This window comes from Indicator indicator, chromosome 33, assembly GCF_027791375.1.
Source record: "Indicator indicator isolate 239-I01 chromosome 33, UM_Iind_1.1, whole genome shotgun sequence".
In the NCBI taxonomy this organism is placed as follows: Eukaryota; Metazoa; Chordata; class Aves; order Piciformes; family Indicatoridae; genus Indicator; species Indicator indicator.
The window spans coordinates 2708935-2735395 of record NC_072042.1 but is presented as its reverse complement, the minus strand read 5'-3'; the positions used below and the strand labels follow the sequence as shown (position 1 = coordinate 2735395).

Genomic DNA, 26461 nt, shown 5'->3' with positions numbered 1-26461 from the left:
CTGCTAGGACAAACTCCTTCAGCAAGAGGTCTCATGTGTATGGGGAACCTGTCACCCCCTGTAACATCACACCAGTTTGTTTGTTGTCCAGTCACAACCAGCTGCTCCACGAAGTGATCCTAGGGCAACACCAGGCTATTCCTAGGGAAACACTTAATCTTCCCAGGACACAGGAGTAGACCTGCCTTTGACTGTCTGTCAGGTTGTTGCCTGTTCTCACCTCCCTGGGGTGCTCCAAACGTGGCTCAAGCAGCTGCAGCTCACACCTAAAGAGCCGTGCAGGAGAAAGCCACAGCCTGGCAGGGGCAGCCCAACCTTCCCCATGTAAGGATGAAACCATCCACGGACAAGGCTTTGGAAGACGGTCCTCAACACGCTCCAAGGTCAAAAGAGGAGAACACTTCTTGTTCCTCTTGGCTTTGCAGAACCAATATGGGTCCTGGAATCTGCCTGAAATTGTTTCTGCCTGCCACCGACCCTAAAAGGGAAACCAGCTGCTTGCTCTGAGGAGCAGCTCCAGCCCCTCTGTGAGGCTGGGAACGTTTTTCAGTCCACATTTCCTGACATGGCTTTTGCAGATCTCTCAGGGTCACTGCACACCCCAGCCAGGGCTCAGCAGGGCCAGCCTAGGCTCTCACTGGGTGTGGGGGCCAGTTCCCTGGGGTGCTGGTGTGTTCCTGCACACCTCCTCATGCTACTGCCTCTGTCTGTACCCTCTTGTTCTGCTCCCAAACCCAGGAGTGTGGCTGTAGCCCTGGTACAGTGTGAACAACCTCCCACATCTGCTGTTACAGGAGATGCTGCTTTCAATGAGAGGCTGGAGGCAGCTTGCCAGAGGTGCCCAGTGCTTCACCAGGGCAGCCCAGCCAGACCCAGCTTGCTTTGAGCACCCTGAAGAGCTGTGTTGCATCAAGCCTTCACCTGCCTGCCTGCAACACCTCCTGCCACCAGATCTTGCCTCCCAGCTGCCTTCCAGGGACAGCTTGGAAAAGAGCTGCTCTGGGAGCTCTAGCATGGTGAGGAGCAGAGTCCACGTGGGGACCATTGGCACAGCCATGGACCTCACCTGGCAGGTCCCCATCACTGGCATAAAGGGAGGATGCTGCAGACAGTGTTGGGTGCTGAATGTCAGTCTGGGAGGAGGTAGCAGCAGTGCAAGGCCACGCAGCCCCTGACTGCCCACTTGCACCTGCCTGTGCTGAGCTCTGCCTAGCAAACCTCAGCCCAGAGCACTCATGGGCTGCTCTGGGCTCTTGCAAACAGATTTGGCAAAACAGCTGGCACAGCTGCAAGGCAACACCCTGCAGCTGAAATGTCATAAGTGCTGTCAGAATCACCCTTGCACAGCAATGCGAGCAGCTTCCTGGAAATGCCCACAGCTTGGAGAGGATGAAGTGGCAGAAACTGTTAAAGCGTCTGAGAGGTCATGAGTAGACCTGCAGCACTGCATGATTTTAACACAGTCTTAGAATGGCAAATTGAAGGTCTCCTGCTGTTCAGAAGAGATTTCTGAGGTACCCTCCATGCAAACAGCAAGCACACATCACATGGGCTCCTCCTGACAGCTCTGCATACTGACCTAGACAAGTGCTAGGGGTATGACTGTCCCAAAAGGTCTGACCTCAAAGGCATCTCACCTGATGCCAGCACTCAGCCCACCCAGAGTAGTCCTGCAGAAGCTCTGCACTGTTTGGAGAACTGTGCCAGAGACATCACAGCCAGACCAAGGTGAGCAATGGGGTGCAGGCATGGTGCAGGGTACAGCCCCTGCCACTGTGCCAGCCTCACACAAAACCCTGGCAGCACAGCCAGAGGCAAGGACTCACCAAGGCTGAGCCATGCCCTCACCCACAGCACTGCCTGCATGGAGCAAGAGGGTTCCAGCCCTATCCTACCCAAACCCAGCTTCCTGCAGAGGGGAGAAGCTGAAGAATGATGTTGCAACACAAGGAGAACATTGAAGACTCTACTGGAGACAAAGCCCAACAGTGAGTGCAGCAAGGGCTGGTCTTTGCCCCACACAACAGACTGACACAGGAAGCATCTTTATCACTGCATGCATTAGTGACATGGAACAATATGCCTGCCAATATATTTATTTTCTCTATCAGCAATATTCTATGGGAGGAGGAGAGGGGATGAATTTCCAGGAGGTCAGGCTAACTTTCACAATTTCTTGTAACACCAGCAATGCTGATTCTGGGTGGAAAATGACCACTGCTGCCTGGTCTAAGTACCTGCTGAATTCTGCCAGACCAGGCACACTCCAAAGGTCTGGAAAGCAGCAATGATTCTTTACAGTTTGAATTAAAGTTTTGAATTACCATAAATGACTGGCCAGGTCTCTCAGGAAGACCAACAAACCTTAGAGAGACCACACACAGATGCAGCTATCTGCACATGGAAAGAGTTCTGGCCTTGCTGAGCTTACAGACTCCCCAGCAAATGTGGCTGGGTCTGCAAGAAACCTCAGCACCCTTGGCCATGAGCTGTGGTGCCTGTGCACCAGGACCTGGGGCAGTCAGGAAGTTCAGGGTCCTAAGGAACTCCAAAACTCTGCTCTGGTTTCAAAACACCAATGAGTTCATAGACCCTTCTCATCTAGTACTAAATTCCTCATTTTTTTCTGCTAAGATAAGGAAAAATAAACTCAACCTTTTCCTGTGTGAAAGGAAACCTGCAACTGGTAAGGCATCCCTGACAGGGCAGATCCCCATACAAGGTAAAAGGACAAAGCTCTGCACCAGGATTTGTGCACCCTGGGACGTTTGTCCCTTCTCTACCCTATAAAGAAAGGATCTCTGTTTAATGAGGCTGCAGTTTGCAAGGGAATCCAATTTTCCATGCTACAGTGGAAAACCAGGAGGGTTTGCCCATCTGAGGCTCAAATTCTCATTTCTGGTGGCCAAGACCTTGCCTTGCATTTGGGTTTTGCTACTTCTGTCCCTTTCCTCTCCACGTCCCTCCTGTCTGAGTGAATCCAGCTGTGAGCTGAAGCACCCACACAGGGAGGATGAAGACACATGGTTTGGAGGAAGAGAAACAGAAGATCTATTCAACCACCACCCGTGAGAAATGGTGGGCTCCTCATGGGTGTGCATCTCTGCTATGTCCACCCACCTTCCAGAACCCCAACAGGGGGACAGCAGAGTGCTGGCTGACAAGGAGAAAGGCAACTGACAATTCAGCTCTGGACTCACTGTAGGGCAAATTCATTCAACCAAGAGCTGAGAGAGAAGCTAAAGAGTCCCAACTATGCAACCATAAAGTGAAAAGCCCTCCCCAAGAAAAAAAAAGGACAAAACAATTTCAGTTATGAATTTATTACTAAACACCTGAAAGGGTTAATTAACTGTTTCACATCCTGAACAAAATCCTCCCTCTTCAGAGGGGAGCTTGGACCAAGGGTGCAGCTAACAGCAGCAGAGCTGCTGCAACACATTCAGAACAAGCAGCCTGTGTCATTCTGCTGACATGAAAACTGGATATTTGCTCAAGAGTTCAGTTGTTAATCTCACTCAAAATGTATACACAGTAAGCCAATTCTCAGCACTCAAGAGGAAGTCAGGAATTGGAACCATTTGGGCAGTTTGGTCTTGTCATGACCCAGACAGGCACTTAACTGAAGGAGGAAGTCCAAGAGTAGAGGACTAAGATCTGAACACATCAGAAACTTCTCCCCAGCCAAATGAAGTCCCTTTTACCAGGTGGTTAAGAAACCTACAGCTTAAAGTTGTCCCAGAAATTATTCTGGGCAGTCTTTGAAGAGGCTTGGGAGAAAAGAAAGAGAGAACCTGGCCCAAGCTCCACATCACAGGTGCCTTGCCCTGCTCTGGGCAATGCTGACTGAGGAGGAGCATGCTGGCAGTAACAGCCTGCACTGAGTCCACTCCTGAGGCTGATGAGTGGCTGTAGGGCAGCAGCTGCAGACATGGCCAGGGTGACCATAATAGGAAGAACGATGCTGGAGCCAGGTTGCAGGGAGCGTGACTGATCACAGGAGCTTCAGTGTGATCAGGAGAGCAGGAGGCACAGGCCAAGGAGATGGGTGCTCAATCAGCTCTTAAAACAGAGCAAGGAACAGGAGTGCAATTGCTTCCTGAACTCCTGCTCCCTTCTCCTCTCAAGCACAGTGATAGGATGAGGGGCAATGGCTTCAAACTAGAGAAGAGCAGATTGAGGTTGGATGTTAGGAACCAGTTCTGCACCATGAGGGCAGTGGAACACTGGAACAGGTTGTCCAGGAAGGTGGTTGATGCCCCATCCCTGGAGATCCAGGTGAGCCTCAACAGGGCTCTGGGCAACCTGATCTAATTGAGGATGCCCCTGCTGACTGCAGAGGGGACTGGACTGGATGACCTTTGGAGGGCCTTTTCAACCCAGACCATTCTATGACTCTAAGAGAAAAGGATGTGCTCCCCTGCCATTATGGTAACAGTGATCCCCAAAACTCCAGAGTGCAGCAAGGACACCCAGCCCTCAGGCTCTCCTCGTAGGTGACAGCCAGTGCCCCAGCACCAGCCCAGCAGCAGCACTTCCAGCACCCCCAGCTCACACTGCACCAACCCAGGGACACGATTCTTCTGCTCCCTCAGCCTCGACAGCCCAGGCAAAGATGCCATCAGCAAGTGGCTGCAGGAATCTGCCAATGTCAAATTCACAAGTTCCTTTAGTTTTCCTCTTTCAACTAGAAAATTGGGCAAGAATGAGGAACTCATTACTTGTGCAGGGCTGAACAGGCCTTTCAGACACATTGAACCATCATGCTACTGGCAACAAGCAGTAATTCAAGAACACAAAACAAACCCTAAAGATAGTCACCAACCATATCAAACCCATGAATGGGCAGTGGCTGGCCTCCAGGCCCCAGGTTTCACACCAGGTCTGGGCAGAAGCTAATCTGGGCAGTGAAATGCCTGTTGCTCAGAAGGGATATAATTTATCTGTGAACCTTCTTTGCCCGTGTCATTAGGAGGTGATGGACAAGAAAAGGTGGTGGAAAGAGATCATAACTGGAGGAGGTTTTGTCAGGAAAGACATGAAGAGAGAGCATATAAATGTACATGAAACTACACACTAGTAGACAAGGTGTTTCATGCTACTTGCTGCATGTTTTCTTGTCCTGTGTGCTGCAGCCTCCTAACACCACACACCTCTGCAGTCACAACCCCACACAAGGTGCAGGGCCCCTGCACGAAGTCAGCGTTCTCCAGAAACAAAGATACGACCCCACAGATCCCATGGGACAACAATCCCACCCCCCACACTCAAGACAGAACTGTCCCACAGAGCCTAGGATGTCCCAAAGCTTCCAGATACAGAAACCCAGCGAGAGCTTTATAATGTTATAATGAAAGGGAGTCCCAAACACTGAACATGTTCTGAGGATTATAATTTAGCTAAGAAAGTTTAATTTTGGACTGAATTGATGCATGCCCAAAGCCATATAAATGCTTAACTGCTTAAACAGCTGCACAAACCCAGGCCTCTGGCAGCAGCATTTCAAAATCTCTTTGCCCCATGAAATAAAGGTCACATCCAGCACACTCGAATTCAAACATGAAAGCATGACAGGAAATGACTAACTGCACACTGAGGCCAATTTACCTTCATCTTAGATCTGCTCAGCACACAAGAATCTTGCAATTCAAACAGACATCACAGCCTAGATGCAGAAAAAACAATCTGACTGCTCTAGTTGCTAGTTCTTGGGGTCTGTGCATCTCAGTGAGGATATCACTGCAAAAGGATGGAATTCTGCTCTATTTCCCCAAAGTTCTTTTACAATTCTAGCTTTACACTGTAGTTTTCACTTTTCTTTTCCTTAGAGGCAGCTGCTTAAATCGAGGGTGAAGCCACTCTTCTTCCTGAGGCCATATATAATTTTGAGTTAGTGTTTACAAAGCTGTTTGTAGACCTAAATGAAGGCTACTTGTGTTTTGCCCACGAAGGTGACCAAGGGGCAGCTTGAGCTTTCCTCTGAACACTCATGAGCACATGGACAGGCTGCAGGATGGCTGCAGGCACAGGGCACATGCTTTGTGCTCACATGAAGGGCAAACCTGTGTGGTCTGAGCCCCATCCCTCAACAACTGCCTTCTCCAGAAAGCCTGGCAGCTTTTTTTGCTGATTAAGGGTCTGCTCAGCTTCAGGTTTTTTGAATAAACAAAACAACTTTGACTTAGAGTAGCAGGAAAAGACACATAAAGCAGACATGTTTCATTTGATGCATGCCTGTTACATAAAGAGTAAAGTGAATCTTTTCACCAAATTTGGTAAAAAAAAAAATTCCCTTTTCTGATTTGATTCTTTGTTTTCCAAACATGAGTATTTGTAGCAGGTTGCTTGCATGTAAGCAGATACACAGACTGTGAAAGGTAACCTGCATTGCCACCCTGGCACTTCTGTGCCTTTTGGGGCTCTCCATCTGCATGCAAAGTGAAGAGAAAGCCAGGAAGGTGACAAGGAGATGCTGCAATGACACTCGTGTGCCACTCACCAGCCTCCCTCCACCATCCCCATCACTACCTGTGGGCTATTTGCAGGAGAGTAAGGACAGTCCCCATCTAAAGGGCTTTGCACAGCTGCTGGTGTCCCTTGCAAGAAAAGGCCATGACAGCTCTGCAGCCCACAGCATGTGAGCAGCTTCTAAATCTGGGGAAGGACTGAATCCTGGCACAGGCAAATTGTCTCAGGTTACTATCATTTGTTGCCTGGGAGATGCTGTGTGTGCCAGCTGCAGCCCTCCTGAAAGAGGCAGCGCCCTGCAAAGAGTCCAAGAAAGTACAGAAGAACTCCTCTCTTGCAGAGAGAGGAAGACAGAGGAAGATTTGCTCTTCTTTAGCCACTGCCTTGCCAATGTGGAACAGGCTTCCTTCCTTCTTTTGTGGCTGAAGATTTCTCTGCTAGGTGATCAGGTCATCAGGTGTCAATCACTTTTGCTCTGCTACTCTGTGTCTCCTTGTTAAAGCATTTCTCACCACCACCTTTACAATTACTCTCAAGAACTCCACATTTGGGGTAGTAGAAGCCCTCAGCTGTAACTCTTACATATTTTACAACTCCTTGCAAGCACTAAGGTGCACCACACTTTGCAGCCTCTGCTGTGCTGCACTGACCCAGTTCATAGGATCACAGGATGTTAGGGGCTGGAAGGGACCTTTGAAGATCATCAAGTCCAACCCCCTGCCAGAGCAGGATCATAGAATCCAGCACAGGTCACACAGGAACACATCCAGATGGGTCTTGAAAGTCTCCAGAGCAGGAGACTCCACAACCTCTCTGGGGAGCCTGTTCCAGTGCCCTGTGACCCTCACAGTGAAGAAGTTCCTCCTCATGTTGAGGTGGAACCTCCTGTGCTGTAGTTTATATCCATTACAACCTTTGTCCTAGTTCGAGATCAAGGGTCTTCAGTGGTGCCTGTGAGGGGGAAAACTGGACTGGAAGCAGCTATTTTAAGGAGTATGGAAGCTCACAAAAATCTGAGTGCCTTTACACCCTACAGCTACACATCCAGTTTCCACACCTATGCCCCTGCCCGTGGGATGTGCCCGTCTCCAGGCCAGGACTGCTGCTCACAGCACTGGCAGGATGTCAGCCCAGGGATCACAGAGCACTGCTGCTGGCAGGCAGCACCGTGACACACGTGTGCTGATTGTGCCCAGAAACTCATAAAGAGAGGAAAACTGCTCTTTTACAGAAAAAACAAAAAAACCCCAAACCACCCAACTCACATGAGCAGAGAGACAGCAATATTAGAGAGCCCCTGATCCAGGTCTGGGGCTCATTTACAGAACCTCATTCTCACATTCAAATCTGAGATTTACAAGGAAACCTACATGAAAGGCTTTACAGATGATAAAGGAATCAAAAGGTCAGAATTGTAACTCAGAACAGCTCCTCCCATTACAACATTCAGGCAAAGACCAAGAAGAGTCAGTGTTTCAGCCCCTGAAGCAGCAGAGAGGAAGCTGTGCCCTGTTTCTTTGCTGCTGAGAAGATGCTCCCCACTCATTTATTGGAGGAAGCAACATCAACCTGCTCTCTGACTAGGTGAAAAGACTTTCCAAGCTGTTTTCATGCTCAGGCAGTTCAAAGACCATGGGCTTCACTGCAACAAGACACCACCAACACCCTCACGACCCTCCCTCTCTTCTCCTAACCAACCACAACAAAAATGCTCTATTTATAAGCAATTTGTCCCAATCTGGCAAACCCCTGGAAACAGCAACTTGAAGCAGTTCTCTGTTACCTTGCATTGCTGGATGGGGTGGCCCAGGTAGAGCCCAAGAGCCTTGAAGGGAGCAGTGCAGCAAGTGAGGGCGATTCGCCCAGTGCCTCACTCTGCAGCTGGTCACAGCAGGTGCAACCAGCCAGAGATGTCACCAGTAAATCATCACTTCACCAGCAAAAAGCACGCTGCTTGCCCAGAAACAAAAGCTGTCACATCATAAACCAGAGGGTGACATCAGCACAGGGATTGCATTTCCTACACAGGTTTAAATGTCATTACTTGTGACTGGGAATTGGATGCTTACAACTCCAGTTAGTGAACTCTAAATTTGCATGAGCTGTAAGAATTCCAGTTCCAGTTTGGCATAGATAATATTTCACTGCCAAACCTTTTCTATTTCTCTGTGTCATGATGAGAGAAAACAAAACAAACAAACAAAAGCCCCGACCAAAAAAAAACACCCCACAAAACACCAACCAAACAAAACCCAAACCAAACCAACCAACAAAACACAGCAAAAAACCCAAATAAAAGAGAAAAAAAGAGAACAAGCAAAACTCTTAGCAGACAGTGAAAAGCTAATGAACTCCATTTTTTGCCTGACTTACCAAGAGAGGAGCTAATGAAGTGAGTAGCAGAACTCACTGCTTTCCACTGGAAAGGGTCAGTGTTATTCAAACAGTTCTATTTGGGGCCCACCTATTCAGAATCTATTCAGTGCCCTTTTCCACTCAGGTTCTGCTCCATCTCTTCTCCTAAAACTAAACCCCAAAGGCTCTCAAGGACCAGAAATCATTTATTTCATCACTCTTTAGTCAAGTCACTGTTTCCCAGAGCATGAAGCATGACACAGCCTGTGCTTATGGTCTGACACCTTCACCCACCTGAAGTGCCTTTGTGATTTTCCACACAGCTCTCCAGGCTCTCCAAAAGCAACACATCCCAGGCTTCCTTACAAGCACAATGGGCCAGATTTAATCTTCCTGTGAGTTACACCATGTTTGCATAAGGTTGAGAAATAGTAGAAATAAAATTTCTCTTGGCTGTGTTACATGCACCACACTCTGTATTTTTGCTATGAATGACTCTTTAGCAAGTACCATTATTGCTCTACAGATTCCAGAACTCTCTGGCTTAGGCATTACAGCAATTTTCTTGATATGAAGTCAAAGGCAGCCACTGAAATGCCTTAAAATTTAAACACTGACTTTCTTTGACAGTTTCCCCGCACTGAGGGAAGAGGCAGATGAGATTAAGCCAGGTTTAAGGACACAAAGTAAAGATTTTTTTTTTCACTTGGACAGCAGTTTAGCTCTCTGACTCCTTTCTGCAAATAACACCTATGTGTATTTGTGGTGATCCAGTGCAAGACCATAAATGGAGCAGTGCTCAGTTTCTGCAGGTCTGACCTCCAGTGCCTCTCATAGGATTTGTTGCTTCCTTGATTCCCTAACAGCTGTCACCAGCAAAAACATTATTTACCCTTAGAATACCTGCAGGACAGGGAGTTATTTTATCTCCCTCCTGGGATTTGCACCTCAGAGGATTTTGGCACAAGGCAAGCGTGGTAGAACTAAAAATGGAATCAAGATCCAAGCCTCTGTCCATCTTCCTTCTTCTAAGGTGCAGCAACTCCCTTCATCAGCCTGGAATCCCTGACACCCACTAATGCATGTTAGAGACCTTTGTCACAAGCTGAACTCTTTGTGAGCTGGGGGAAAAGGAAAGAAGAGAAGGAAGAGAAGAGCGTGATCTTTAAGGTCCCTTCCATGCCAAACCATTCCATGCCAGGTTACAAAGTACAGTTAATCCAGACCCCAGATCTTTCAACCAAGCAACACCATGCCTTTGCTAGCTGCTCCTGCTAGCCAGACTCTGGGCTTTGAAAGCAAGCACACTGAGCTGGAAGAAGGCACTGGAGCAGTGCAGCACCAGGAGTTATGCACCATTTCAAACTGTGTTAGCTCTTAAGAAGAGGAACAGCCATGTTGCCCTTAAATGAGGGGAGTGGAATTCCAAGGTGAGCTCAAAAGTCTGCCAAAAGTCAGCAGTTTAGGCTGGAATGTGGGCTCATGATGCTGAGAGAAGCACTCCAAAACAGTTCAGGATCCACTTTATTATTGCTGTTCTTTCTTCCCCGTTTGCACATCCTAGAGTAATAACTAGGAACACTGCCATCAGATGTGGACCTCAGAGAGGAATTTTTTGTCTTCAACCATGCTGAAGTTAAGGCTTCCAGACCCTATTATTATTCAATTTCTCTCATTTCAGTAGAAGAGGCTCAAACCTCAGTCATTTTCTCCAGCAGTACTGAGTTAGCTTGCACGATGTTGTAGCAGAGAACATCACACAACCTGCAGCAATGACAACAGAAGCTACTAAACCCCTGCTAAACTCACATAAGGGAAATCCTGTGGGGGCTTGGATCATTCATGTGATAAGGTTGGTTTACAGTTCTAGGAACATGTCCAGAATGGGCTCTAAACTGGTGAGATACAGTTTGGGAAAAAAAAAAAATCAACTGTTAATTATTGTTACAATTTGCATTTTATATTAAAGAAATTAAAAAAAAAAAAACAACAACCCAAAACACAAACTCCTGAAGAGCTCAGGAGGCAGAGCTCAGCCTAGAAAGGATTTGCATGGTTCCACTGTAAGCCCACAGAGAGCAGGGATGTAGAACAGGAACAGTTCATTGCAGCTTTTAAGCTGATCCTGGGTTCTGCCTGAAACAGCTGGGATGATTCCTCCAGTTAAACAAATTTCTGTTACTGAAACTCTGATATTTAAAGAAATTTGGTCAAGCTGCTGAGTGGTCACCTCCCTGCCCAGATAACAAGATCAGAACTGTATGAATTTAAGTGAACACTTGAAATTTGGGTAAACAAATTGAAAATATCAAGGTCATGTGTACATTCTGGGGGGAATAATTAAATATTTACTATCTTGTGGTTCCAGTCTTCCCGGTTTCTGGAAGACATTCAGTTGGTCTGCTTAGATTCATTAGTTTCAAAATACATAAATAGAGTTCATTTTATTTACAGAAAAAAAAAAAAAGCTATCAGGGCTGCTTCCAGCTCTATTAAGGCACTTGGTGAATAATGTGTAAGCAACGCTCTCAGCAGGAGGTATCAGTTGCCAATCTCACTAATGCACACAAATATCTGTTAACCAAAACAAGTCTTGTATTTAGTTAATGCTCCTCTGCACTAACTAGAGTCATTATTCACAGCAATATGAAAACCAGCTTGTGAACAGTTCAATTCCCATTTTTATTTTCTCCCCCATGCTCCCAAATCCCCAGTGCTGAAACTGACTGATGAACTGTCTCTTGGATTCAGATACTTGTGCTAAAAGATTACAAAACACAAGTCTCCAGTGCCTACTCTTTTTCCACAAGAAGTTCCTGCATAAGCTCAATGCAGCTTTTTAAAATCAAGTAAACAAGAGGCACAGCTGAGATTGGAAAAAGAGTTGGATTTGGCTTAGTATCCATAGGGATCACCTTTTTTGGCCAGCAGTTTGGAAAGGGTTATTTACTGGAGAGCCATTTTTCTTTTTCTGGGAGATGCTGAGGTTTCAGCAAAGTTTCTGCAGAGTATGCAACAGTATTCAGCCTTTGCTCAGCTAGAGTTAAATCACTGCAGCTCTCTGATGGCTTGAAGATTATGGGTGTAGGAAAAGGGAATGCTCAAGAGGGGAACTTTCAGCAGTCACCACCAAACTGCGGTTAAAACAGACACCAATGACTCTATTCAGCTCCCAAACCTCAGACAGTTTCCATTTTCTCAATAACAAAGCATTTTTGTGGAATGAGGTAACAGCTTCCATCTGCCAGGTCTAACTCTCCACTAAGATTTCTCCAGAGTGTGGCTGAGTGAGGGCTGGCTGAGTGGAGCTGGAGTCCTCAGCCTGGGAAACAAAGGGACAGAGCTGCAGGATAGACCTGGAGAGGAGCCTCTGGGACCCTCACAGGAACTTTCCTGGGAGTCTGCCTCGACTGGGAGTAGCCTCGAGTGAGCTCCAACCTGTGTACTGCTGGAGACCGAAAAAGGCCAAGGAAAGAGGGAGACTTTTCTCTGAGGATGGCCTGGGACAGGCAGGAGGGAGCAGAAGACAAACGTGCCACAGGTTCAGCAGCCCATCATAGAAGTGCCAGGAGGATGGAGCAGTGTGAGAAGTGAAGAGGGGGCTGTGGGTACCCACTGTGAGATCCTAAGTGTGAGCAGGAGCACAGACTCCCTGATTCCAAGAACTGCTCCTGGGACCTGAAACACTGCAAACCTGAGCCACAGCGCTTACAGCCTCAGAACAGAGGCTGGGAGAAGATTGGGGTTTGTTCTTGCCTGGTTTTTGTATTTGTTAACCTCTTTCTTGGCCTTTCAGCTCCAGGGATGCTGAGCTCCTGCCCATTCTTTTGATTCATACAAAATCAGCTCAGCTCCTCTGAACAGCAGACTGCTGAACTTCCCTGGGATTCCAAGCCTCAGCTCCAGGTTCAACATATCTCAACTGCCTGTCCTACCAAAGACTGAGCAAAACAGAACACCACAACCTCAGGCTCACTCATGCAAGCAAAGGTAAAAACCTTGGAATAGCATAAAAAGATGTGCACAGCACATAATAGGAAAGGATCTTTGTGGTGTCTGCAGGTCTTCTGGATCTACTTTTGCCCCTGCATATATATAAATCCTTAAAGAGCAATGCAGGAACTTCTCCAGAACACTCAACTCACCTGCAACCCAAATTGAGCAATGTGCTAATTAGGAGAGAGAGTTCCCTGCCAAAGATGCCAATTCTCTAACCATCAATCTTTATTTCTGCAGCTCAGACACAGCCTCCCAGACATGCACTGATGCAAAACACAGGAGGAGCTTTTTAATATCAGAAAACATGGGGCATATTCCCACCATGCTGCTCATCTCCTGAATGGCCTCCTACAACTTCCCAGCTCTACATGTAGTTCTCCCCCCTAAAGCAAAGGCATTTTTTTCAGTTGGCTTTCCGAGGCCCTCGCATTCCTGCAGCACTTTCTCCTGAAGTTTTGAAAATATTAACATTGAGCTGCTCCCTCTCTAGTTTAATACCACATACCCAGCTGGATACCTGGAGAACGTGGCTGGCAAGTGGCTGACCTTCTTTCCCAGCCAGGACAAAACATTTCCCAAGCCAGTTTTCTTCCTCTGAAGAATGCTGCTGTCAAATCTCAAAACTCCACACTGCTAATACTAGCCCCAGTGCAAGGTCAGCCAGAGAGAACTTCCATCAGCGATGAGCTCTGCTAGAGAAGGCTCCCTGGAGACCACAAGAATAGTACAGTCAAGCCCAGATGGCAACAATGTGCAGAGCACATTTCCAGCACACAGTAACGGGGCAGAGGGCTATGCAAACTGGAGTCCACCCTGATTTCTGCTATCTGATAGCTGAACGTTGAACTCTAGGCTGAGGCCTTTGGGAAAGGTCAGGATGGTCTTACACATTCTCAGGATACCACTTTTGCTCTCACTCTTTGCTTCTTGATTCCTTCGTTAAAAGATACTAATCTCTTTGTCAGGCAGCTATTTGGAGCCAAGAGTTTAGATATTATTGCAAAACATATGCTGAAAAGAGACTGGAAATGATGTTGGCAGTGGTACAGAGGGGAGCGAAGCACAGCTTTGGGTCAAAACAAACAAAAAACAACAACAACAAAAAAAAACCCTAAGCTAGTAAGCAATTCCCATGTGATAGTTTAGGAGAGCCAGCAAAAGCTTCTTCTAGAAAGAAAACGATGCTGTGAGAACGAAGCTAACAAGAGCTGCCTCTTGGAAAAATAAAACAGCCAGTAATGAGCCAGAGCATTGCCAGCAGAATGTATCCAAGAGGATCTTTCTGGGAAACCGACCCAAGAAATTACACTGGAAAGCCCTGAGGGACCAGGGACCTGGAGGCTGAAAGCTGGCAAATTGCTTCATCAGTTAAGGCTGGTCCCACTGTGTTCTGCTACGTAAGAATAATTTGTTTTAGCCTACAGGTCTCTCAGGAGCAATGGGGAAACTCAGGCTGCTTCCTCTGGGAAGGGAAACGGAGTGCTCGGGAGAGCCCTGCCCAAAGGGACAGCTGTCAGAGGTTTCCCACCACCACTGACGTCCCTTTGGCCCAGCCCCTGGCCCAGCACACCCAGCCTGTGGCTGTGCTCGATTCCTGGGCAGCCCAGGGCTTGGTGGTGCAGCTGCTGCACACTGGGCTCTGCCCACCGACTACCTGCTGGGAAATCACCTCAGAGACCTCAGACAATGCTCCACCAGCCAGCAGCTGCCACAGAAATGCCACTGAAGCATCTTCTGGAGAGTCACTCAGCCAAAATGGACGCAGTTAGAGCAATCCTGAGGTATCTTGTTTTTCAGAGGGATAAGGAGGAGACCTTGCTCTGTCTCTGTTTCAGAGAGATTAGGTAACATGCAAGCAAATAGGAACACCGATGCAAAGAGATAAAGGCAAAGCTTTTCTCTGCAGCCTTTTCACTTCCAGTCAAACTACTCATAGTCACAGGGGTGTACAGAGAGCACAGAAGACAATGAATGTGATCTCCAAGCATTTTTCTGTGCTGGCAGTAAAAAAACCCTGCATTGGCAGGGGACATCAAGGTGCTGTCTAATGACTTTCCTCCTCTTCCAACTCCTTTTCTGATTCATGTTGCCATCTTCCTTGCAACTGACCTAAATAACATGTTCAGGCAGCACCAGGAGCATTTCTGCCTCATACTTCAATAGCAGCAAGATCTCCACATCTGGAGAGGGTCTTTCACAGGGAAGTCAGACCACAGGTGGCTTAGGAGCGTCTTTCCTGAGAAAGGAAGAGAAGCACCCTGTCTTGTCTTATTTCATCAGGAAGACTTCCTGGCTGCAGAAGAACAAAGGTTGCCCAGGAGCAGAGCAAACACAGGCTCCATCTGTGCCCAAGGCCCAGCAGATCTGAACAATGTGGGCAGAGTATTCAGTTACCTCATTTCCAGGTGCGCTGTCAGCATGAGCCATGACTGGCTTGGGATGAAAGAAGAAAAACTGTTCCTAGATCTGGACTTGTCTGCATCATTCATGGAAATTATTGCCCAGCAGCTTTTAATTCATATCACACTCACAGCCCTCAGCTTCTCTATAAGCATTTGATCACTGCTTGCCATTCCACCAAAGAGGCTGGAGGACAAGACTGTTCCACCAGAGCCAAAGGCACACTGACCCTGGTCTCAGGAAGAGGAAAGCCAAGAAAGCCCCTGCAAAAGGGCTTCAGCAGGTCAGCCATGCTCAGACACACAGTGATTCCCCGTGCTAGCAACACACAAGCACTTCAAACAGTTGCAGATCCACACAGCTGTAGCACCTCTACAGCTATTCACTTCAGCATCTTCTGTAACAGAGCTCAACAGAACTGCATCACACAATGCAGGGGCAGCCCAATCCCAATCACTCCACGCTGCCTTCACACACTGAAAGATTTCTGATCCTCTCCCAATCTCATTCTTCCCTCTACTACAAGTTTAGGCACTCCTGATAGCCACTCACCTCCTTAAAAACCTCAGCAGCCTACTGAGTTCTCAACCTTACCTCACAGCAACAGCCTTCACTGGCTCTGTACAAAGGACATGAAAAAGTGAAAAGTCAATTGAAAATGCATTTAGTGCCAAGGAAATGGACTATGGAAGATACAGGAAAGTATTCCTAGGCTGCATGGACTACCACAACACTTCCAGCTCCCGAGCTAGCCCAGCACTCACCTGCTGCACCTTGCAAGGCAGGCAGATCCTCAGCAGCCTAACAGATCCCTGTCTGTGTGTATCCTTTGAATCAGAAAAAGGAAGTTATGAGCTCTTCCACCTCTCTTCCAGGTAACTGAGTTTCAAAACTAAAGCAGAAAAGAAGCTAGCAGAACTCACCCATCTTTGTGCTGCAGCATGCCTGTTCAGTCCACAACAGCTAGCCTGTATTTGTTATCTCTACATTTTTTATTAGCTCATGTTTACTTTGGCTGCACATCCAAGCAGTCATTGAAACAGGGTGAGAGAGGAAAATCTTGGACTCTCAACAATGGCCAAGCACTTTAATCTGCCACTGGAGACAATGACTTGACTCCTATTGGCGTTTAGTGCTGGCAGGGTCAAGTGTAACATGTGCTGCAGGAAGCACTAGGGAAGCAGATCTGCAGCCATTCCAACAACACTGAGCATTTCCTTGAGTTATTCAGAGGTCCCTTTCCCCCTCGTGCAGAGAAAACATCTCCAGCTGTCCCATCACCTGCACTGGCATCTCCACTCACTGGATTTATGGTATTGGAGACTGCTAACAGCTCCAGGTTAGATACGGCACATTCCTCTAGCTTACAGGTCAGATGTTCAAAACTAAGTAAGGAAGCACTTCAGATGATGTCCTTGGCATCAGCCACCAGGTTGGTGCTGGAAGATAATTTATATTCCTAAAACAGAGCCAGCACTGGGCAGGTTGGGCATAAACATCAACAAACTCTTATTCAGCAACGACACAAAGCAGAAGACAGATGTGAACTAATGTTAACTAGTTGGATGACCACTGGCCAAATAAAACCGAAGTGAGACTGCACAAAGAACACTTTCAGGATTTTTATTCCATTGGTATTTGGATTAATGCACTTCTAATAACTCTTGATTAACAATAAACTTAACCCTACTGGAGATGTCTTTCTGATTCCTCCCAGAGTAACATTATCCTCTCAGTGGGCTCCTGTTGAGTAAGGGCAGAATCATCTGTTAAAACTGTTCTCCATTTAGCAAAAAAAAAAAAAATCAACAGACACAAAGTGAGTCACTCAGCAGAGGCAGTTCTGCTAGGATGAAATACAGGAAGGTGGAAGCCATGTGGCATTCTTCAATTTCCCCTTTCCTTTCACAATCAGACCCTTGATATTTTCTTCAACAGGAAAGCTGACACTCCCCCCCCTCTGTAAATTGCTGACAATTGTATTTTACACCTGGAAAAACCAGGGCAGAACGGAAGGAAGAGAAGAAACAAAGACCAAGGACTTTTCTCAGCAGCTACATCTCCACAGAATGAAGCATTCTTCTTTTCATCTACAGCTAAAGACCCACTAGTTCTCAGTGGCTCAAGTGTAGTAACCACACAGCCTTCATGGGAAATGCCACCTCCTCTCTGCCAGATGACAGCAGAATGGGGAATGCTGCAGCAGCTTCACAGAGAGCAGCAGAAATGTTAAGCCCCCTTGAAACCAACAAAGCTGGGTGCCCCGAGGTGGGCACAGGCAATCCAGGAACAGTGGCTGTCAACAAGGGGTACTGAATGGTGACCACCAGAGGAAAAAAGGCTTCCTTACTGGAGCAAGTACAAGAAATTAGGAAGCCCTTTGCTCATTTGAGAAGTCTGGCTTTCATTCAGACCAGCCAGTCCTCAGTTTTCCACAAACATTTTTGTTGTCCGTGGAAACTCTTGCACAGAAGGTGCAGCAGAGGTAAGAAGGTTGATGCTCATGCCTCTTTCCCAAGGCTACTCCTGCAATTAGGGCTCTTCAAGCATGACCTCATGCAAGCCAAGGACAGTGAAAATCCCACAGACCTGAACTAGGAGCCCAGCACTGTGAAAATCTTGTGTAGCAGCATTGTGAGCACCACAGAAGTATTTTTGCAGGGAGAAGAGGTGGGAATCACTTGATCACTAAAAGTAATCAATTTATTCCATTTTCCTGCTGGAGTTTCAGAACACAGCAGGTCATGTAACAGCATCAGCTCAGCTGCAATTAGGACCCAGTAAAAGCATCTTACCCCACAGAGCAAGAGAGTCCTGGCTGTGAACAGAACCAAGAGCTTCAAAGTTGGTGCACTGGGAATTTCAGTAACCTGTCCACAGATAAGGTTTTCTTGGCTCCATCAGCTAAGGGTTCATCTCTAAAGCTGTTTGGTCCAAAAACCCAACAGAACACCTCTGAGCTCATACACCTCAGAAAAAAACCTGTGAGCCCTGCCTGGAGCTACACAAGGCTAGTACTCCACAGAACAAGAAATTGTGTGTCATCAGGGCAACCACAGTCCCACAGGCCAGCAAAGAGACTCCAACCTTTCTTCCCCATGATAGCCTCAGAGTGCTGAGCCATCTAGCTGCTGGCCGTGTCTTTGGACAGCATAGCTGCCTCAGAGTCCACTCTAAAACAAACTGCAATGTAAACAGGACACAGAGCTGACAGCAGACGTGCTGCAGATGGCTGCAGCAGATCCTGCAGTGACCTGCTGTCCTCCCAAAGACCAGAGAGCCAGCCTGACCTTCAGCATGCTAGTCACTGTTCAGTTCTTTGGATGCTCTTCTGAAGGTTGGGAAGATGCAGAGCTCCTCCCTCAAAAGACACCTCAAAAACATCCAATATAGAGAGACAGTGGTTTCTCCAGAAGCTGAGACCATGGAACTGTTCATGAAATTCCTGTTTGGGAATTCTGGATATTTCCAAGCACCACCCAGCCTTCGGTGTGTCCCTGCCACTCCCTATGACAGGTTTAAGGAGTTCTTATTGCAAAACATACTTTTTGCTGTGGAGCATCCACTATAATTAGTGCCCACAACTAACTATATTGCCAACATTTTTGTCTCCTATGCTATACCACAAGTTTTAAAAGCACACAAAACTGCAGCTCTGGCTGGGCAGGAATTAAACCAATGCTCACAACTCCATGCCTCCAAGGAAGAGCCTGCAAGAGAACCATATGGCCACCATCCTAGGAAAAGGAAAGAAGATGGCACAAAAATAAGTCAGGCCAGAAGTCAGGCTTCCCTTCTCCCACTGCCCAGCTGCTGGCCTGCCTGTCTGGTGGTCAAACTGCATTTTGACAAAGCAAATTAGGGCAATGAGGCATCTTCAATACCAGAAAAACATTACCGATGGCAAAGGTGACTATTTAAATATGAGAGACTGAGGAAACAGGCAAGAAAACGTTTCTCAGCTGTTGACAATAAAGGAATATTTGACATCCACACCTTCACAGCAGCTCAGGGAGCTGCTGGGTGTTTGCTCAGGGCTCAGAAAAGCTAAAGAAACCTTCCTTGAGCTGCCACCAGCACATGGCATTCACCAGACCCTCAGCCTGGCCCATAGGGAATTCCCCCAGGGCTTTTCATGTGCGAATCATCTTTATGATTTCCAAGAAGGAGAAGCAGCAAAGGTGCTAAGGCCATGACCGGAGATGCGAGTCAGCGGAGGGCAATTCCCCCAACACGCCTCACCCAGGGTAACTGCAACATAAACCCAACACTTCCCTGAGTTCTCATGGAAGAGTCCAAGTGATGAACCTAACCACAGGTACAAGCACTGACAAAACTGGAAACCAAACCAGAAAATGTTACCTCTTCTTACGAAAACTTAACAAACTGAAACAAAATTGCGTTCAGTAAAAAACCAAACCCAAACAAACCAACAACATTTTGCAAAGGTGCTGAGCCGTCTGTTAACCGCAGGATGCAAACCGCGACTTTGACTCTTTGTTTAACCCCACACAAAAAAGCAAAGCTTTGCTTGGTCCTTCCCAAGGGTCCTTCCCTGGGACCCTCGGGACACAGCAACCGAGGAGGGGTTGTTGGAAAAGTCTGTGCCCTCTAAGCGAGCGTTTGGGTTATTTCCCACTTTGTTGCCTGGGTAAAGTTTCAGTTTTTCTTAATAAAGCACAGCTCAAAGCGCTGCAACTTCACAGCCCAGAGGAGGCACGGCCCGAGGACTTTCACAAAACGGTTCAAGCTGTGCTTCCCGGGACAGCCGGCGCGGAGCTCTCCGGGCGAGATACATCCCGGGTAACGACACAGCAAACGCAGCCAGGGCCGGTGGCGCCCCCGCCCCTGGAGAGAGCAAGGGAACCCCGCCGCGGGGACCCCTTCCTTCCAGCCCCTCCCCGCTTCCCCGGGCCGCCCGGGGCCAAAGCGCACGGCTGCTCCCGCCGCCGCTGGCCCCAGGCTCCCGCCGCCGCCGGCCCCAGGCTCCCGCCGCCGCCCGACCCGACCCACCTGGTCAGTGTTCCGGGGCTGTACCCGGCTCGCTGCTCGCCTGGCGGTGGGCAGGCTCCACTCGGCTCGGCTCCGCTCTGCTCGCCAGCCCCACGGCGCGGCGCGGAGCCCGACCCGGGGCGGGGCCGAGGGGCGGCGGGCTGGGCTGGGCCGGGCCGGGGGCGGTGGACTCAGTTGCCCGGTGCCCGCCCCATACAACGTACTGCTCCGAGTGGATGCGAGCAGCACCCTCCCGACAGCCCGAGCATCCGTCCCGGACCCCAGCGGGATGCGCCCCGGGACGCAGCGGTACGTCCCTTCCAGGGCAGCCAGCCCGGCGCTAGTCCTTTCGCCTCCCCGTTTGCTTCCGAGCCGCCATCCCAGAGGCCAGCTGCCACGGAGCCGCCCGCCCCTCTTTCCTCCCTGCGAGACAAGGCGAAGCGCGGCGCAGTCGGCGGGCTGGGAGTGCGCCAGTGCAGGGCTCCAGTAGAACCGGCCAGCTGCGGGCTCTTCTGTCCCCGAGCGGGCCATGGAGAAACGCACCAGCTTCCGTCCCCAGGAAAATCCCGGTCTCGGCTCCCGGCACCGGGCACAGAGCAGCCCCGCGGAGCTGCCCACTCCGCCACCTGCCCCGCGGCTCCCCCTTCTGGCAGCGCCGGCTCCACGCAACCGGACGCGGGAAGAGACACGCGTAGAGCTCGGCGGGTACTCGGTCATACCGGCCCCCGAACGAGGCTCGGAGCCCGGCGGACAAGCCGCACCAGACAATCAGAAACCCGGACCACCCCCCGACGGCGGGACTCTTTTAAAGATTCGCCGGGCGCCGCGGGGAGCCCCGGTCAGCCCGGCGAGGGGGCGGGACCCGCCGTGGCCATGGAGACGGAGCCACCTCTGACCCCGCGGCACCGCCCCTTCCGCCTGCTGCGCAGCACGGGGCTGCGGCGGCGCCGGGCCGAGCAGGGGCAGCAGAGCTGCGTGTGGATTTCGAGTCGGACGAACAGAGGCCCTCGCCATGTCATCCGCCTTCAGGAAAGCCGCCAAGTCGGGGCAGCGCCCGCATCGCGAGCGGGCACAGGTCGGTGCGCCGGGCTGGGCCGAACCGAGCCGTGCTCCGTTGCATTGGGCCGGGGTCAGTAGCCGCCCATTGCCGTTCTGCCTTTCTCCCCTAGCCTGCCTCCCGGAAGAAGCTCGGCTTGCTGGAGAAGAAGAAGGATTACCGGCTCCGCGCACGGTGAGTGGCAGCGCCGCGGGGGCAGGGCGGCTGAGGTGGCCCCGGGCTGGCCTGGGCGGCTGAGGTGGCCCCGGGCTGGCCTGAGCGGCTTCCGCAGCGCAGCGCCGGGATGGCGGGGGCGGGGAGCAGCCGGCGGGGGTGGTGGTCCCAGCATGGCTGTCCCAGGTCCCACCTGCTAGGCTCCTTCAGAGAGCCGGGACAGCGAAATATCCCTGCGCTGAGGCAGAGGGAAGGGGAGGGTGGAGGACGAAAGCATCATAACGTCGCTATTGGTGTGATTAATGCTGAACATAGCTTTGTCTTCCATCCCTAATGGCTGATTCTGGAGACGGTCCAGAAGTTTGAAGCAGCTCCACAAGCTTTGCAGAATGGTACATGTGTTCCCATTGCTCCCTTGACACGGTTGGACACTATTCACTTCCAGGTTTGTTAAGGAATAAACTGTAAAGCTAAAACTCTTTGTTGGTGTCCAACTCCACACCTGGAGTCTTATCTGCTGCCTCAAAGCTCTGAGCATCACGTTGAAGGACTCAGCATCTCATCAGGGAGTGTGAACATGGAGAAGCTGCTGAACAACTTCTGATTTCTTTTTGTTTTTCCCAGTGACTATCACAAGAAGCAAAATGCACTCAGAGCACTTCAAAAGAAAGCTCTGGACAAGAATCCTGATGAGTTCTACTTTAAAATGATACGTTCACAGCTCCAGGTGAGAATCTAAATTGCTTTCAAGCAGGGTTATGCTCTGTTGCTCTAAGTAACCTTTTTTTTTTACCTTGTTTTTGGCTTAATTTACAAATTAGTAAATAAATTAGTAGACTTGGTTTGGTTGCCTGTGGAAGGCTTTGAAGAAAATGAGGAGCAAAGGACAAACGGTTCTTCTGCTTTTACTGTTAGGACCCATAGTGCACTGTAATGGGAGTGCTGTCTGTAAGTGCTGTGTCTGCTTGGTTTAAGGATGGAGTTCATGTAGTGAAGCAGCCAAAGGATGAAGTGACCCCAGAGCAGATGAAACTGATGAGGACACAGGATATTAAATATGTGGAAACTAAAAGAGTGGCAGAAGCCAAGGTAATGCTTCAGTTCTTTAGTGTTTTCCAGTTTGCTCAGAATTGTTCTTTTTGTGGTGGTGGTTGTTAGCTACTGTGTTTAGGGTTAGTGAAGTCTGATTATGTAGTGCTGGAAGTGACAGATGGAAATGTCAGTGGAGCTGAGCATATAGAACCTAAAGGTACATTGAATAACAAAAACTCTACTGCATGTTATAAAACAGTAATTTCTGATGTGTGTTTCAGACATCAAAGCTATGCTTTTGCTTCTCTTCTTTATAAAGGATTGGGGTTGTTACTGCAGTGAGGGTTGTTTGAATATGGTCGGCAGGCAATCAATAGAAACACAGCCCACTGAAAATGTTTTCTGGTCCCACATTGATCCACACTGCAGATAAAAAGTTAAAACAAGTCAGCTTTCAACTTTCCTTCCTCTTTCTGCTGGTGATCTTGTGGCAATCGTTCCCCCTTTTGTCTGCTGTACAGATAACGCTTTGAAAAGGGCTTTGTGCATGTTTGGGTGGGTAACACCAGAAATCAGCATCTACTCAAGAGGAGTTATGAAGTCATAGCATAAACATGGGCTGGGTGTATTTTCAGTTGGGAAGGAAGGGTTTGGGTGCCCGAGAAGCATGCAGAGGGGTTCTGTGCCCTGTGCCCAGGTTGGCAGTGCCCAGGAGTTCTCTTCCCACAGAAAATCGAGCGGCTGAAGTCCGAGCTCCATCTGCTGGACGCCGAGGGGAAGAGCCCCAACAAGCATCTCTTCTTCTTGGACAGCCGCAAAGAAGGCAAGGCTCAGACTGCTGCTGGTAGAAACCTTCTGGCGTGTTCCGATGGTGGCTGCTTAAAACAGCACAGCGCTTCCTGCATGCTTTTACCGTAAAAAAAGACGGATTTTACCTAATTCGGGTGGTCTAGAAGTCTCTTTTGGGATCTAGATCAGACCTCAGTTCTGCAGGAGCTGTGTTGCTGGGGTGCCCTTTGCTGACCCTGCTTAAGCTGCATGTTTGGAAGGTTTGCTGAAGCCCATGTGAGCTTCTTTCTTTTTGATTTGCAGTTCAGGAGTTTGACATCGCAGCTCACCTGGATACTGTTCCAGAGCTTGTGGGTAGGGTGTACAACCGACCGACCATTGCAACGCTGCAGAAACAGACTCTGAAGGGAGCTACTGATCCTGTCCACTTAAAGGTACTGCTGCTGTTTGTATTCTGGTTACCTTAGGGGTCTACATCAAAGAGGATTCTTTGGACTGGTTGTGGAGGAGAGCAAAGTTCTTCTTTCATCCTGGTGACACAGGACTATAGTGGACGTCACTTATCATCAAGTGCCTGGAGCCTGTAGTCGCATTTTCTCCTGGACCACCATGGAGATCGTGGTGGGTTGTATTCCAGCCCCTGTGGATTATAAATCAAGAGTTGTGGCCTGTGGACCAGAAAGGGATGGTAGAGATCTGGTCAGACAGTTTCCTTGGCAACGTGGATATATTTTCTGCATTGAATGACATACACCTATGGGATTGGCTTTTCACTGGATTGCTGCAATTTTAAGTGTGATTTTGCAGCATCCACTGTTAAGTCTTTCCTCATGCCTCCCCAAAACCCCCGTGCATCCCTGAACAGGGATGTGAAGAAGCTTATTGCAGCATAGATGTGTTTGTTTTGGGGCATTTTTCATTTAGGTTCTGAGTCTGAAGTATCTTGAAATTCAAGATTTGTCTCCATCCTTTTCTTCTCAAAGACCTCTAAGCTGTGGTCTCACTTCCTGGCTTTCCTAATTTAAAGTTTCAGGATCCTTCAGGATTGCTTACACAATCAACTTTGATTCTGATGTTTTAACATCACAGCACTTCCATCCTAGAAGTGGCTACACTCAGCTTTAACATGGCAAATACCTCTTAAGTAGGTTAGATCTGTTGGGCAGGTCCATGAGCCTGAACTGGTCTGTGCAAGGCGAAACCAAAGTTGTCTGAAATTGCCAATTGATAAATTTGTAACCTGCTGTTTTCTGAATCAGATGTCAGATAACAAACCCCCTGTGGTCCTTTTCTCTTTGCCAGCTTTCTCAGGTTGGCTTGTCAGTAAAGCAGTTGGACGAGTTGTAGACTGACAAGTTTTCATTTCCAAATGTCTGAGTCATATTTCAGGCATGTTGGGATTCGCTCTCCTTAATTTAATTACTTGAATCACACCTGCAGTAATGCCACTTTTGTGCTGGGAAAGCCATCTGCTCTTCGTAGGTAAAACGTGACCAAACAAGTTGCATTTTGGGAGGCCTCTGTGCAGTTTCTAAGCACTTCAGGAACTGGTCTCAGGTCTTTTTTTATTTTTTTCCTTTTTAGTTTGTTTGTTTTCTGTTTTTCTTCTCCTCCACTGGGTAAGTTTGGGTTTCGTTAGGGAGTTAAACATTACCTGGCACTCAACAGTGAAATTCAGAGGACTTAGAAAAATGAAATTCCAGCCATTTGCTGAGCAGCATCTAGACTAGGTTAGAAGAGGTTCAGGGGTTTATGTGTGGATTTAAGAGATCAAGCACGAAGCAGACCCAACTAGAAAACCTCTAATATGAGAATGAAGATTTTAAAATGGTTCTCTGAAATCTGCCCACATAACTGAAGCAGCATTCTTTGATCGATTAAAAATATAAGCAACCTTTGTGAGGTCCAAGTGCCTCAGCAGTAAGTCAGTTACAGACCACAGTGTCTTGCTTCTCTCTCTGTCTTAAAAAAGCTGCTTTTTTTTTTTTCCCCTCCAGAAATTAGCCCAGCAAAGGAAGAATCAGTACAACCTCCTGAAGCAGCGCATCGAACGAGAAAAGGCCATGTTTGTTGTGGCACAGAAAATCCAGACACGTAAAGATCTTCTGGTGAGGGATTTGGTTCTGGTTCTTTGTTTTTTTTTATGTGTGCATTTCTTCACTCTGATCATACCCCAATGCTTGCAGGTAACTCCAAAAAAAATAGGGATCCTCTTTTAGCACAGAAAAAGGAGATAAAGCATTCCAGCTGTGCTGTGGCTAGTAAATCATATCTGCTAGTTCAGCTCTTGCAGTGCCAGCAAGGAAAACGACTCAGCTTTGGAATGGTGCTCACAAGTCTCTAAAATGCTATTGCTGCTCTTGAGAGGAGGAGGAGTAGGGGCAAGAAAGTGTTTCTGTAGGTTATGAGAAGATCTTAAAAAGCCCAATGGCAAATAATGGCTTCTCTCATTGGGACTCACTGTTGCCTGTGAACAGAGCAAGTTGTGCCTGAGAACCAAGAGGTGAAAAAGCAAATGGAAATAACAATTCTCACCTGAACAGTACAAAGTGCCATTTTGCCCCAGTGCCTTGTCAGTCCCAGCCAGAGACTTACCTATATGAGGTGGGATTTTTCTTCTTACTTGGCAACAAATCTTTTTTCTTGTTCTTTTTTTTTCCCCAGGACAAAACCCATAAAGTAAAGGTGAAGAAAGAGACAGCAAACAGTCCAGCTATTTACAAATTCAAGTTCCAGCGGAAACGTTAACCATCCCACTAAAAATTGTTACCATCCTTGCCTTACCAAGAAAGAGGATTCTCCTCAGGAGGCACAGATGCAGCATTTGTGCTTTGCTGCAGCCTCCTAGCACCGTTACAACAAATTACTGTGGGCTGTGGTATACATAGTGTATCTAATTAATTGATTAATAAATCAGAGTTTATTCTCTTGGTATTTACAGTGGGGAGCCACAGGAGGCGCCTGAAGAGTCTGGTAATACATACCATAAACAAACCCTGAGAAGTCAAGGTCAAAACTTGGGCTGGAGGGTGGGTTCACACAGCATGTGTTGCACTGGGACCATGATGTGACGTGTCCAAAATCACCAGAGATTTCAGATCAGATTTTTTAGCTCTCTTTTTCAAGCAGGTTAAAGCTGAATTTTTATTACCTTTCTAATAACAAGCCCTCTTTAATTCTCTCTTGAAGTTTTCCCATTCCACTTATCTGCACAGA

The 26461-nt window shown here is 48.2% G+C and overlaps 1 protein-coding gene across 1 annotated transcript; it reads left to right on the top strand.

The window, feature by feature from the left end:
- Window positions 1-21194: 21194 nt before the first annotated feature.
- Window positions 21195-26165, top strand: UTP11 (UTP11 small subunit processome component). The gene is made up of 8 exons (XM_054395383.1): window positions 21195-21289; window positions 21384-21445; window positions 22049-22151; window positions 22400-22513; window positions 23186-23279; window positions 23549-23679; window positions 25243-25353; window positions 25910-26165. Exons 1-8 carry the CDS (start codon window positions 21227-21229, stop codon window positions 25991-25993), a joined length of 762 nt encoding a protein of 253 aa, XP_054251358.1. The 5' UTR covers window positions 21195-21226; the 3' UTR covers window positions 25994-26165.
- The last annotated feature ends 296 nt before the right edge of the window (window positions 26166-26461 follow it).

What these genes read in the sequence shown, in the direction of transcription:
- UTP11 (XM_054395383.1), top strand. Translation starts at nt 21,227, where the DNA reads ATGTCATCCGCCTTCAGGAAAGCCGCCAAGTCGGGGCAGCGCCCGCAT. An exon ending in TGATACGTTCACAGCTCCAG is followed by an intron (nt 22,152 to 22,399) that starts GTGAGAATCTAA and finishes GCTTGGTTTAAG; the next exon opens with GATGGAGTTCATGTAGTGAA. An exon ending in AAAGAGTGGCAGAAGCCAAG is followed by an intron (nt 22,514 to 23,185) that starts GTAATGCTTCAG and finishes CTCTTCCCACAG; the next exon opens with AAAATCGAGCGGCTGAAGTC.